This window comes from Hibiscus syriacus, unplaced genomic scaffold (assembly GCF_006381635.1).
Source record: "Hibiscus syriacus cultivar Baekdansim isolate YM2019G1 unplaced genomic scaffold, ASM638163v2 tig00110332_pilon, whole genome shotgun sequence".
Lineage (NCBI taxonomy): Eukaryota > Viridiplantae > Streptophyta > Magnoliopsida > Malvales > Malvaceae > Hibiscus > Hibiscus syriacus.
The window spans coordinates 1,895,733-1,910,195 of NW_024062688.1; the positions used below are offsets into that span (position 1 = coordinate 1,895,733).

The 14,463-nt window shown below is 31.0% G+C and overlaps 2 protein-coding genes across 2 annotated transcripts; one reads left to right on the forward strand and one right to left on the reverse strand.

Moving 5' to 3' along the window:
- Window positions 1-4,391: 4,391 nt before the first annotated feature.
- Window positions 4,392-4,976, reverse strand: LOC120119171 (60S ribosomal protein L29-1). Its single transcript, XM_039139046.1, has 3 exons — window positions 4,916-4,976; window positions 4,704-4,807; window positions 4,392-4,610 (listed from the first exon to the last, which is right to left on the reverse strand). Exons 2-3 carry the CDS (start codon window positions 4,803-4,805, stop codon window positions 4,527-4,529), a joined length of 186 nt encoding a protein of 61 aa, XP_038994977.1. The 5' UTR covers window positions 4,806-4,807; window positions 4,916-4,976; the 3' UTR covers window positions 4,392-4,526.
- Window positions 4,977-7,203: 2,227 nt separating this feature from the next.
- LOC120119925 (chitinase-like protein 2) lies at window positions 7,204-9,552 on the forward strand. The gene is made up of 3 exons (XM_039139719.1): window positions 7,204-7,628; window positions 8,635-8,794; window positions 8,913-9,552. Exons 1-3 carry the CDS (start codon window positions 7,253-7,255, stop codon window positions 9,325-9,327), a joined length of 951 nt encoding a protein of 316 aa, XP_038995650.1. The 5' UTR covers window positions 7,204-7,252; the 3' UTR covers window positions 9,328-9,552.
- The last annotated feature ends 4,911 nt before the right edge of the window (window positions 9,553-14,463 follow it).

Sequence of the window (14,463 nt, forward strand, 5' to 3'; positions counted from 1 at the left end):
AGCTAATACTATGAATATGAATGATATGTGTATTGAATGAAACTTTACGCATATTAATTAACTTTACGCAGATTAATTAACTTAGAACACATTTTCTCATTTTATATTAATTATAATCATAGATGTGAAACATATTTTGAGGTAAAACTAACAAAGTCTTCATTTAAATTTGTTGAAATAAATATTGAACCACTTGATCTAATACACAACAATGTTTATGATTTAAAGTTGGCATAATGACAAAATTACCCCCAATGTTTGTACAAATGATCACTTTGCCCCTATCCTTTTTGGAGCATTTTAGCCCCTAATATTTTATTTTGGAGCAAAATACCCCATGGTTGGATCAAAATCGTTAGTTGACTAACAATCAATGCTTCCTATTGACGTAGCAGGTCCACATGTGATGCCACGTCAGTAAAAAAATATTTTTGAAGTAAGTTATACATGTAATTAATTACATATATACTTATAAAAATATATTTAAAAATAATAATTTAGAAATAATTTTTTGATAATGTGACATCACATGTGGACCTGCCACATCAATAGGAATCGTTGATTGTTAGTTAACTAACGATTTTAATTCAACTAGAGGACATTTTGCTCTAAAATAAAACATTAGGGACTGAAATGCTCCAAAAAATGATAAGGACAAAGTGACTATTTTTAGAAACATTTGGGGTAGTTTTTTTATTATACCTTTAAAGTTTATAAATTAAAGTTTGTTCAAGGAGAGAGAATATTTTTATAACCTTAATTAATGAAACACAAAATATTGTTATGTATCTTTTCTTAAAAGCAAAGATGAAAGTATAAAAAATTTATTCTTTATAACCATTAAGTTAAAACCCAACTTAACAAAATGATTAGGAGAGCAAGAAATGATTGGGTGATGAATACGTTGAATCATTTGATCAATATCATGCACAACATAGTATTATTTATGGAGACATCATCATATTCTCCTCAATCGAATAAAGCATAAGGACGAAAAAATAGAACCTTAAAGGAAATTATGAATGTTATGCTAGGAAGTTCTAGATTGTCACAAAATGTGTGGAGAAAGTTATTTTATCAGCAAATTACTTTTTAAACAAAGTACCCTGTAAGAAGAAGGACAAGACACTATGAGTTAAGGATGGACAAAATCTTCCTAGAACTATTTAAAAATGTGAAGGTGTCTTACAAAGGTAATAACTTCATTATCAGAGCAAATGTATAACACTCATAACCCGTATAATTACACCGATACAGATTATAGATGTCAGCCGAAGTTCTAAAACCATCTCCACTTCAAAAAAATGATTCAGATTTTTTTAAATGGTAAATGATATTATGATAATATCATATCACATGCATTATGCTTCGTTATAACAAATTTAAAACTAAATATTTTTTTAAAATGAATAGTGAATAGTGAACAGTGTGTCGTGAACAATACTGCTACAGTAACTTCTGACAAATATGCATAAAACTCGTAAAAATTTATACGTGCATCATTATACAGCTACCATTTACATAAATACGTTTAAATTCATTTAAAACATGTTTATTAAAATCTATTACATGTTGACTAAAATATAACTAAAACAGTTCATTATGTCATACGGTTACTGATGAGGCGACCTTGACTGAATATCCATATATCTCCTTACAAGTTGTATTCAACTTACGCGTGAAATAAACACACGTTTAGTATTACTTAGTGAGACATAAATAATCACGAATAACATTTCTATATACAAATTATCTTCCGATATTTAATCTCCAAGAAATCTTTAATTCCAATGAATATACTATAATATGCATTACTGATGCCATTAACTCATTTATCATTCATTATTGGAATCCATACATTCCATAGGAAATTCATACAATTCATGTAATTTCCTTTTAATATTAGCACTATCAGTGCTCCATCTGGAAAATCATACACTTAGTATGCTTCCCTTTTCGTTTTAGCACACAAAGTGTCCTATTCGAAAATCCATACCATTAGTATGATTTTGTTACCATTTTAGCACATAATATGCCCTATCTGGAAATCCATATTTTCAATATGATTTCCTTATCATTTAGCACCCTTAGTGCTTTATCTGGAAACCCATACACTCAGTATAATTCCCTTACCATTTTAGCACATAATATGCCCTATCTGGAAATCCATAACTTCAATATGATTTCCTTATCATTTAGCACACTCAGTGCTCCATATGGAAATCTATACACTCATTATGATTTCCTTAACATTTTAGCACACAAAGTGCCATTCGGTAATCACTATACATACATCAATAGATTATGTTATTTTAACTATTATCACATGTACGTACATAATTAAATGCACTCACCTGGTTCGCTTTGCTATTATTTCCAATACGCAATTCCGATTACTCAGCTACTTTGTCTTTGCCTTTCGTTTTGCTAGACTCGGGAGCTTGATTCTGATCTACTCAAGCATCCATTAAAGACACATTCAATATCACTTATTAGTACATTTAAATCTTTAATTTCTTAAACTAAAAGAAAGACTATTTCCATTCATTTATTTGATGTATCCATCGATACATTTTATAGTGTATCGATGCATCCTCTCTCTGGTGCATCAGTACACAGCCTACACATCGATGCACTATCTGCCTTCGATGTTTACATCTTAAGGGAGTGCATCGATTCACTCAGTGCATTCGATGTTTATTTATTTAAGTGTGCATCGGTACACTACTTATGCATCGATGCACCTTGTCCATAATTTACATTTGAGCACGAAATTCACTTCATTCCAGCTTAAATACTCCATATTTCAACCCCTTTCATACCCTTAACTCAAATACCTTCATTTAAACTCATTTATACGCATTTACCATATCCTTAACCTCAAAATCTTATCTTCTACATGAGATTCAAGAATCATACCCAATTTTCAACATGTTCTAAATCCAATTCTAACACTTCATATTTCTTAATTAACTTGATGACAAGTCAAATCTACCATAAAACATCCATAAACCTTCATATTTCATCATGTCACTCAAAAACCCATTATCTTTATTCTCTAATATCTCATCAATAACTTTGTTTTAATCTCATTAAAACCTTCCTTTAGCTTCCATAGTATACAAAGCTTCAATCCCCATAAAAATCGAAGTAAATAACCATTAAATCGAAAACTTACCTTTTTCCACGGCAAGAAGAGAAGAAGATGAAAGGATTGACTTCCTATTCCCCTCTTCATCTTATCTCTTATCTTAATTCCTTACTAATTGAATATTAAATTCCATTTAATCCAAATGACCAAAATATCCTTTTAATCATCCTCTCTTACAATTTAGTCTAAGCTATGGATCCTATTCATCCTCATCTTTCATTATTTAATTTAATAAATCCTCGTATTTTTAAATCTTTTCAATTTAATCCTTAAATAAATTTTTGGGGCATTACAAAATGAAAATATATCCTAAAACAATGGATTGCATTTTCATTAGACATGCTCATTACAACAATGCTTATAAATTTCTTATGCGTGAATCAAAGAATCTTAAAATTCATAAGAATATGTTATTGAAACTAAAAATACCTCATTCTTTAAAAATATATTTTCTTATTAGACTAGGAAAATTGGATCAAGTTCAAAAAATGAACTTCAGAAACTATTGATGAAAATAGTCAAGATTTTCAATAAGAGGTTGAAGTCAAGGCAAAGCTAAGAAGAAGTGAGGGGGGTAAGGGTGGAGAACTCATTCAGATTGGATTTCTAACCTATAAGCTAGAGACTAAACCATAAACTTATAGTGAAACTATAAGCTCATCTGAAAGCACTTCGCGAAAAGATGTTATTAAGAGTGAAATTAATTTCATCATGCAAAAGCACGTGTGAATTAGTTGATCTTTCTTATAGAATTAAATCATTAAATTGTAAAGAATTTTTTAAATAAAAATGAAAGTAGATGAAGTTGTAATGCCCAAAATTTTGGTTAGTGACCAAAATCTAAATTTTGAAAGTTTAGTAGCCAAAATATAAAAATAGGAAAGGTTTAAGTACCTAAAACCAGCTTCAATAGATGCTGTGATTCATGGTCGCCTACCACTAAACACAAGACAGTATTCAACAACAATTATAGGCTTCATTCCTTATTACTCTTCTAAATAAGAATGCTTCAAAAGCACCCAACCATGAATCTCTCTAATTTAAAAATGGAAATGAAAAACTTACCCTATGGGCATCATCAAACACTCCAGAACAATGTTCATTAAAATGAAAGTCATAAAACTTATACAAAGAGAAACCAAATTAATTGACTAAAACATATTGAGAGGGGGGAATGAAGAGCAGCCAAAACTCAAAACATGTTCTTAATATTGATAAGATCACAGCGTCAAATCTCTTCTAACAAAGAGAAGCAGTAATACCAGAATAAGAATACAACTAAAACTGATATAATTAAAGAAAAAAAACCCAATTCCATAGCAAAAGCCGAAATTAGAAAACACAAGACAAAGCTAGATCATTTGCCATTAAAATTTCACTCTTCTTCAGTGGCAGACTCTCCGCTCTTCTTGTTGTGCTTCCTCGCATACCTCTGGTTCCTTAAGAACTTTGGATCCATCTACACATCAACGAGGAAAACACCATTTTTTAATTTAAAATCAACAAATCAAATTTACTAAAAAAACCGATTAGATGATAAAAAAAAGAATACCCCTTTGGTGGAAGTGTGGCGGTGCCTCTTGGGTTTCTTGATGCCATTCTTGTGAGCCTTGTAAGATTGGTTGTGAGCTGTGTGATTTTTTGACTTCGCCATTTCTGCTCACCCAAATCCAAAAAACCAACGAACACAAACAAAGTTAATTTGATTTCTATATAAATTATCGATGCCTATGTAGAAAGTTGATCCAAGTGAGTAGCAAAAACCTGAGGGCTATAAGAAGCTGTGGCTCTGAGTAGGGTTTTCGGGTGGAGAAGAGTTTGGCCTTTCATATTTGTAGAAAGTTTGAAACCCTAATTATATTTGTTGGTTAAAATGTTCGTTTCGGGCTTAAAGCCTTAAACTCACATATCGGGCTTGATTTTCGATGCCCATAAAGCTCTGGGCTCAGTAAATTTTGGGTTTTTTTATTGTTCTTAATTAACTAAGTATATTTTGTATTATCTAAAAATATATTTTAACAAATATTATGTAATATTATTTTTTTGAAAATTTATAATTCTGATCTTAACCTTAATTAAAAGGGAGAGAAAGTGAGATTTTAAGGAAAGAAAGAAGGTACTCCTACTAAATCTAGAATTTGATGACCTAAAGGAACATTATGTTTGTGTTGATTTCAATCGGTCTGAAATAATTGAAAAACAAGCCTTATGATTTTCTTATTCTTTCATTTCATGGATTTGATTCTTTTGTTGGATACCGAGATTTCTATTAGAAAAAAAATCAGAAATGAAGGAAAAATGGAATATTAAAAAAAGATTAATTAGTTCTCCTTTTTTTACTATTCCAAAGAATCTCAAATACTCTGTGTAATTTGATTCGTGCAATCATCATGTTAAAATTTGATTGTATGATCCTTGTAGGGCATACATAATTTTTTTTTATTAAGATGTACATAAATTCGGCTCAATTTAGCCCATTCATACTACATAATTGTTTTTAAAATGATTTTTTATATTTATATATTTATTAGAACATTATATACTTTTATATTTTTTTTATATATTTATAATTTTAAAATTAGAACATTCATATAATTAAATTAGGTTTAAAGGTTAAAGAAGCCCCCAAGTATTAAAAAAATAATTAAATCATTATTATTATTCCATTCAGTTGAGTCCTTTTTATTGTTACATGTTACTATACTGACCTGATTGTTAACCTTATAAATATGAAGGTTAAAGTATGAATAATGACATGATATATGAGTTTGATTATTTTTCTAAAACGTTTAAAACTTATTTAATTTTTTAAAAAATAAAAACTAAAATATTTAAAATTTTATTAAATTAATTTCTTATTATAAAATATTTAAATAATTAAATTTAATAAACATTTTTCAAAAATATTAAATTTTATAAAATAATTAAAAGTTATTAAAAGGTTGTACAGTAAATCAGTAATTTAGTGTTGGTTTAATTTTAATTATTTGATTCGAACCCTTCAAATTCAATTCATATTTTCTTTAAAAATCTTGTATCAACTATTGTTTAATTTAAATATTATTTTTGTTAACTATATAATAGTTATTTAACTTGATGTCACGATCAAATGTTGTTTACCTTCAAGTTTAAGGTTCAATTATCCCCAAAATTATTCATGTTTTCTTTAATTTTCACTATCATCATTTTATTGAAGAATTAAATGGATTATATTATCCAAAATTAAAATGAGAACTAGATTGAAATGATTGAAATCATTTTAAATATTGAAGGTTAAATTTATCAAATTATATTTAAATTAGGAATAATTAATAGAATATATAAGTTTAGGGTACTAAAATTATTATTATACCAGGTTAAGTTATTATCTTTATTAATTTTATAACGATAGGTGATCAAAATAAAATACAAACATACCAATAATAACTGAAATGCCAAAAAAAAATAATTTAATGACTAAAATAGAATTGCAATTATAATTAAGTAACAAAATTAAATAGTTTATATGAATAGTTGAGTTGGAGATTTAAAATATTCGGATTGACGTTCATTTTTTATATGATATCAAAGAAAAAAGCTTGTTACATCATACTAGCTTAGACAATGGCGAATCTAAACTCGGTATACAATGAGTTTATACGAGGGATCAAATACATTTAATGTTTTTTTCTCCCAAAATTTTCTGCTTTTTATAAGGATGTTGGAAACCCAAATGGCATCAAGTGATGCTGTTTTTTACACGTCAATCCGCCACTGAGCCAAGACAATGTAATACAATCATAGGGGATCACTTATAATACTTGATTGAGGCATTGCAACTGATTTTGCTAATCTGTAACCACATGAATCACTTGCAATGAATTATGAATCCCCCGCCCAAGTAGGTGAGTAAAATGTAAAAAAAGTAACATAAAGATTTGCTTCAAGCTTTGCATTGCTTGGACTCTACGAAGCATAAAAAGCAAGCAAAATGGAACATTCCATCATTCATCAACCCTGAAAATCTCCCTTCCCCTAACACATCATCTTAATTAATATAAGCACTGGGGTTGATTCTCCCCTACCCTCCATCAAAACCGAAACCTATTCCCTGATCTTGCAATGGAGTACTCCAAATGGCTGCTTTTTTCGACGATGGCGATGATGCTGGCAGTGGGGAAGTGCCAGGAGTCTGTGAAGCCATTGGTGAAGATAGTTAAGGGCAAGAAATTGTGTGACAAAGGCTGGGAATGTAAAGGGTGGTCTAAGTACTGTTGCAACCACACCATTTCTGACTATTTCCAGACTTACCAATTTGAGAACCTTTTCGCAAAGCGTAACACGCCCGTGGCTCATGCGGTCGGCTTCTGGGATTACCATTCTTTCATCACTGCTGCTGCTCACTATCAGCCTCTTGGCTTTGGGACCACTAGCGAGAAGCTTCTGAATATGAAGGAAGTTGCTGCTTTTCTTGGTCATGTCGGCAGCAAAACTTCATGTAAGTAAAAATAATCACTTCAGCTATGCCTTCATTTTGATTTAAGCCATTAAATTATATTTTAGTCAAAATAAGTATTTAATTTTGTGTGACATGTCAACATCATTGGCCAGAAAAATGTTAACATGGGGTCATCCAATCTTGAACTGAAAACCTTTGGTATGTTAGATTAATGTGATAACCAACTACACCATTTGCTGCCTTCATTTTAACGTTTACTTTTGCACATGTTATTGTATTCATAGCACGTTATATTTTGGACACCGGCGGATCCATTAAAGATGGAGGGTCGATATATACTCATTTTGAAATTCAATTTTTTTAAAAAAATATATATTTATTGATTCGGTCCATAACCGTGGGTTCCGATGCACGAGATCTTTTAGCACTTACCAATGAGATCGTATTGATTAGTATTACACAAAAAAAAATCAATTATATACACTAATACAATTAGATATGCTCTTCATAGACAAACTTGGGATTTGAGATGCCAGGTAAGATCGATTCCTCTACTAAAGCAATTAACAATCTAAATTATATAATAATTCAAATGCTTATCAATTAATCAAATTATAAGTTATTATCAATTATTATTAATTTATAATATTTGTTATTAAGTAAATATAATTATTTATAAATCTATATTTCTATATAATATTATTCTTAATAATATTATATATCTTATATATTAGATATATATTATTATATCTTATTTATTATTTATATATTATTATTTAAATAATATTTAAATTAAATAATATTGAAATATTTAATGTATTATTTATAATAATTTAAGTATAATAATATTTTCTTAATTTAATAATTTAAAATATTATTAATTTAATAATTTAAAATCTCATTTTTTCTATTTTATTGTGTACATCCTAAAATTTTAATTTTTTTTCTACCCATAAAAATTATATTATTAATAAACGTGCATTCACTTTCAAAAATAAATTTAGGTTTGCCAACTGATTCTAGATGTGGTTCATAATGATTTCAGGTGGGTATGGAGTGGCAACCGGGGGACCATTGGCTTGGGGTCTTTGCTACAACAAGGAAATGAGCCCCAGCAAAGTGTACTGTGACGACTACTACAAATATACCTATCCTTGCACCCCAGGAGTTTCTTATCATGGCCGTGGTGCCTTGCCTATCTACTGGTATGCAAATTTGAGTCCTTAATTTGGGTTTCAGTCATGCATATATCAAGACTCAAACATTGAAATTTGAAACCCAGAAATATATTTTATAACTTGGGTTTTCATCGATCGACTAAAGGAATTACAACTACGGAGAAACCGGAGACGCTTTGAAAGTGGACTTGCTGAACCACCCAGAATACTTGGAGGACAACGCAACGTTGGCTTTCCAGACAGCAATCTGGAGGTGGATGACTCCGGTTAAGAAACACCAGCCTTCGGCACACGACGTTTTCGTTGGAAACTGGAAACCGACCAAGAACGACACATTGGCCAAAAGGGTTCCAGGCTTTGGAACCACCATGAATGTTCTTTATGGAGATCAGGTTTGTGGACAAGGTGATAGCGACTCAATGAACAACATCATCTCCCATTACCTATATTACCTTGACCTTATGGGAGTCGGCCGGGAGGAAGCTGGTTCCCACGATGTGCTCACCTGTGAAGAACAAGAGCCCTTCAGTGTTTCTCCTTCATCTGCCACATCGTCGTGAAGAAAGGGAACTCAGATGGGTTAATGTCGGAAATTTGGTTCTTCGTGTGATTTCCACTGTGCGTTGATGGCAACGATTATGGAGTTTTACTTCAGTTTGTGATGGTTGTATACATTTTGAAATTCATATTTTATTATCAAATGGTGTATAAGAGTAATATCTATTGCCAATACTTTGCATATGTAATTGGGATCTTTCTCTAATGAATGCCTCAATTTATTTTTAATGCATCTCGTTTAAAAGCATTATACAAAAAGTTTGTTTTTAATTGTTTACATTTGAAAATGTGAATATTTTTGTTGGTAATGCTCAATCCCACATAGTATTGGAAATACTATTGGGAATGAGTATTTATAGTATGAAATTCCCACTTCCTTGTTGAGTGAAAGAGAACAAGGGGGACTCTCGCGCACCGCCGTCTGTCTTGTCTCGGCTCGGCACGGCTCGGGTCGTGGTAATACGTGTCTTCGACACGTCCGCGCGGATACTATCGTTTTAGAGAAAATTCTTGAGGAATTTCTCTTTGCAAGAAACAAATGGAAAAATGTGAAAGATTTCAACTGATATTTATAGGCTGCTTAGGACTGTTTAAATTCAAATGATAACAGCTGGTTTATGAGAGTTATCAGAAATTAAACAGCTTTTCCTAAATTAAATCAAAAAACGTTAAGATGTATCTGGACTGATTTCCAGCTTTGTACATGTAATATCCCAAATCAGGGCCAGTGACTAAATTGCAAATTTTGAAAGTTTTGTGTTCAATTTAGAAATAAATTAAAAGTCTCGGGAGTTAATTAAAGAATTTTAATATTGGATTAAATAACAAAGATGGATGAACTAAAGGGGCAAAATGGTCTATTTATGGGAAAGACTTTTATCTTCCCTTTTTGAGTATTATAAAACGTGGGAAATATGAGAGAGTTCCAGACTTCTCTTCTTCATTCTCTTCTTTTCCATCGTGAAACCATAAGCAAAGGTAAGATCTCTTGTTAGTTGATATTTAGCTGAATTTAGGATTTGGTTATGATTATTGGATGATAATTAAGCTTTAGGAAAGCTTAAATCATCTTAAAAACAAAGGATGGTGGAATTAGGAGATATTAAAGATTAAGAGTTTTTGAATTAAATTTTGGAATAGAGTTCATTACTAAAATTGGAAGTTGAATTTGACTTGTCATCTATGAGACTAAGAAGCTAGAAGTGTTAGAATTAAGTTTGGGTAACATGGAAAAATTGGTATGATTCTTGAATTCTATGTAGAGGATTAGATTTTGAAGTTAAAGATGTATTGAATGACTAGTAATGAGTTTAAGCATGTATTTGTAAGTTAAGAATAAGAAATGGGATGATATATGAAGTGTTTGAGAGGAAATGAAGTAATTTTCGTGCTGAAAAATGTGATTTCTAGGCTAGGGGAATCGGTACCCATTCAAGGGGAACCGATACCCCCTCAAACGAACTAGAATTTACAGAATGTCATGGGGGAACTGATACCCCCACAGGAGGGAACCGATTCCCCCCTAAAGGAAGAAATGAATATTGGTTTATTAAGTTCGTTTAAGTTGTTAGTATTGAATTACAAGATGTAGGTATCTAATAATTGTCTTGAAAATGTATAATTATGTAGATTCAGAGCCTGAACGAGTTCCGGAATCATTGTCAAGTAAGATCGATCAAAGGGAAAGATAAGAGATTGAAATTGACTAGTGAGGTCAGGTGAGTGCATATTCAATAGTATATGATGGGTGATGGGAAGAAGACTTACGATGAGTCTATTTCCTGAAGAGTTACATATGAATTCATGATTAAAGGCATGAGTTGAATATGAGTGTATGTATGCTTGATTATATGAATTGATATGTTTTGTATGTGCTATGTGGTTTATGTACATACACTATTAAGTGTTAATGAGAGAATATTAAATAAGTTATGAAATTATATGAATATAGAAGATAAGTCAAGAGATATAGGGAAATGGAAATAGAGGTTTATGAAGAATCATAGGAGAATAAATATAAGTAATAAGATAATGAAATATAAGACTATGTGAAATACATGGTTATGAGAATTAGTAAAATAGAGTTATTTGATTTAATGAGAATTGAGGAAACTAAATAAGATTGAATTATAGAATGGAATGAGAATAATATATCTATTAGGGAACTTGAATATAAAGCGCTGATATGAATATATATATATGATAAATTATATGCTAAAGATCTATGGGGTTATATGAAAAGGTTATAAGAAATGTATGAAATTGAATTAATTAAATGGATTAGGTAGTATATAAATAAAATATGATTAAGTGTAATATATATGTTTAGAAATATGACATAAGTTATATAATATAAGGGAATATAAAGAAATAAAGCATAAAGTAGACGAAATGAGATAAGTTATTATATACCTATATGATATACGTTATCAGGTAATATGAAAGGATTCAGGAAACTTATATAAGCTATGTGAAAGTGATCTAGGTGTTTATATGTGAATTATTCAGTAATAAGTTATATGAAATAAGTGTATTGATTACCAGATCATAAGAGATAAGTAAGAGAATGTGAATAATATGACCAGAAACTATGAGCCTGTGTGATGAAATGAATATAGGAAGACATGACTATGAGATATGTGATAAGAAGTTATGATTAAATGATCAAGAGTTATAAGCTAAGGGATATCTGTGAATTACATGAAAATGTACTATGTGTAAGTGAATTACGTGATTATATGATTATGAAATCATATGAGAATTTACATGAACTACGTGATTACATGTATGTGTGAATGAAGCTACGAGCTTATATGAATATGTGATATGTTTACATGAATATGTGCAAGGATATAAAAGATAGTGCCCATGTTATGTGTCTTGAGAGCTAGGGGTATAGTTGGCATGCCAAGAGTCGAGGGTCTACGCGGTCCTTCGGGATATGTATATATTCTTTGGAACATGTGTGAAGTCTTGTGAGACACATACTTGATCCCTAGTATATGTATATGATTCTTAAGGAATGATATGTGGTCCTGATGGACATTATTATATGGAACTACGGTGCAATTCTACGCGGCACTCCGGTGCAATTCTACGTGGCACTTCGGTGCAATTATACGAGCTGTGGTGACAGTATTAGTGCACAATCTCTATAGACTCACATATCTATGGTTCTCACATGTGAACATGGGCTATAAAGGAAATAATATAAAAGAACCTTGCATAATAGTATGTGATTGGTTTGTAATCTTTATGGTGTGAAGTGATATGTGATATGATGATGTGAATATAGCTTGGTTAAGAGGAATTGATGCAAGAACATATGACAAAAAGATAAAGAACGAAAATAAGACTAATAAAGAGATAATAATAAATACCTTACATATGATTTACATGTTTTGTGCTATGAAACCTGTTATAAGAATATGTGAATGATGTATGTGTACAAGTGGATAGTGGTTGCATGACATAATGTATTCTTTTTTATGATATAATAAGTATAGATTATGAATGCATTAGTAGTGGTTTATGTTTTTATGCCTCACTAAGTCATCGACTTAGCGTGTGAGTGTTTCACACGTAGGTTCCGGAAAGCTAGAAGAAAAGTGAAGAGGAGCAAGACTGGTAAGTTACTTCTTACTGAAGATCAGATCAGAAAAGATGTCTTGAATTAGATGTATTTTGTATATTGAATATAGTTGGCATGTACAAATTGATTGAGTTAAACAAACCGCTGTGACTTTAATGAAAGTTTTAAATTTTCTCGAGTTTTTGTCATGAGTCAAAGTTTGAAAAGTCAATGTGACACCTCAGACTCGTATCCGGGTCGGGTACGAGTTGGGGGTGTTATAGTACAGAGGGGACAAGCTGTTAATATCAGGAGTTACAGGAGTTATTTGATTTAATTCCAGGGGTTACATGATATAATTTCGGGAGTTATAACAGCTAAATAATGATGCAATGAACCTGGACTATTTTTGAGTCAGGTTCATTTAGACGTTTCAACTGTTACAAAAGAAGAGATTTAATCCTGAAATTTTATGGACGATTTTAACCCTATATATAACCTATAAATAGAGGGTTATATTCAGCTTCTCAACTCACTCTCAACATTCACAATTCACTCTCAAAGTGTTTTCTATAATTATTCTTGTTGAAAACATTTTGATGTTTCGATATAACAAATTAAATTAAAAGAATTTTAATTTTGAAAATGATTTTTCTAAAGTATATTCGATATATTAAATCGAATATCAAAATATTACTCAAAGTATTTCAAAGTTCACTTTAAATCCTTACTCAAGTGTAAAATTAAGTTTTAATCTTAAAATAATTTCAAAACGATTTTACAAAATATTTCGAACTATTTCAAAAGTCAAAAATTCTAGATTGCTCAGAGGGAACTGATTCCCCCCCAAGGGGGTATCGATTCCCCCTGAATAGTTTGGCTCCGAGAATTCCAGTATGCTTGGAGGGAACCGATTCCCCCCAGGGGGTACCGATTCCCCCCACTGTTCAACGGTCAAAATATTTGAATTTTACACTTAAGGAATCGATTCCCCATTAGGGGTACCGATTCCCCCACACTCCAAGCAAAAATATTAATTGTTTTCACACTTAAACGGCTCCAAAAACTTCATTAATGATCCCCAACGTTCAGAAGTGATTCAAGGTGTATTTAAGCAAGCTTAGAAGCCATTGATCAACAACAAGAAACATCAAGCAACTAGAATCAAGATAGAATCAAAGAGAAAGCATCAAACCTCAAGTTTGAGCATTTCAAGCCTATTTTTCATTCAATATTCATTTTGCTTTCAAGAACACTTATTGTGCTCAATTGTATTCATTCTTGAGTGTTCTTTTCTTTGTTCTAGAATTGTGCAAACAATATACCTTGTGAGGATTTCCTTGTAAGTTTGCAAATTTGTACTGTTCTCTTTGGGAGAGAGTGTTCTCAAGAATTTGGGGTATAATTCTTGAGGGTTTGTAAGGTTACTCTTTTTCCTCAAAAGAAAGACAAATTAGTGAATTTGTGGAAAATCCTTAGTGTGGATAGCTAAGGTAGTGGACGTAGACTTTGGTTGAGAAAGTCGAACCACTCTAAATCGCTGTGCAATTTTATTTCAATTTTCTGC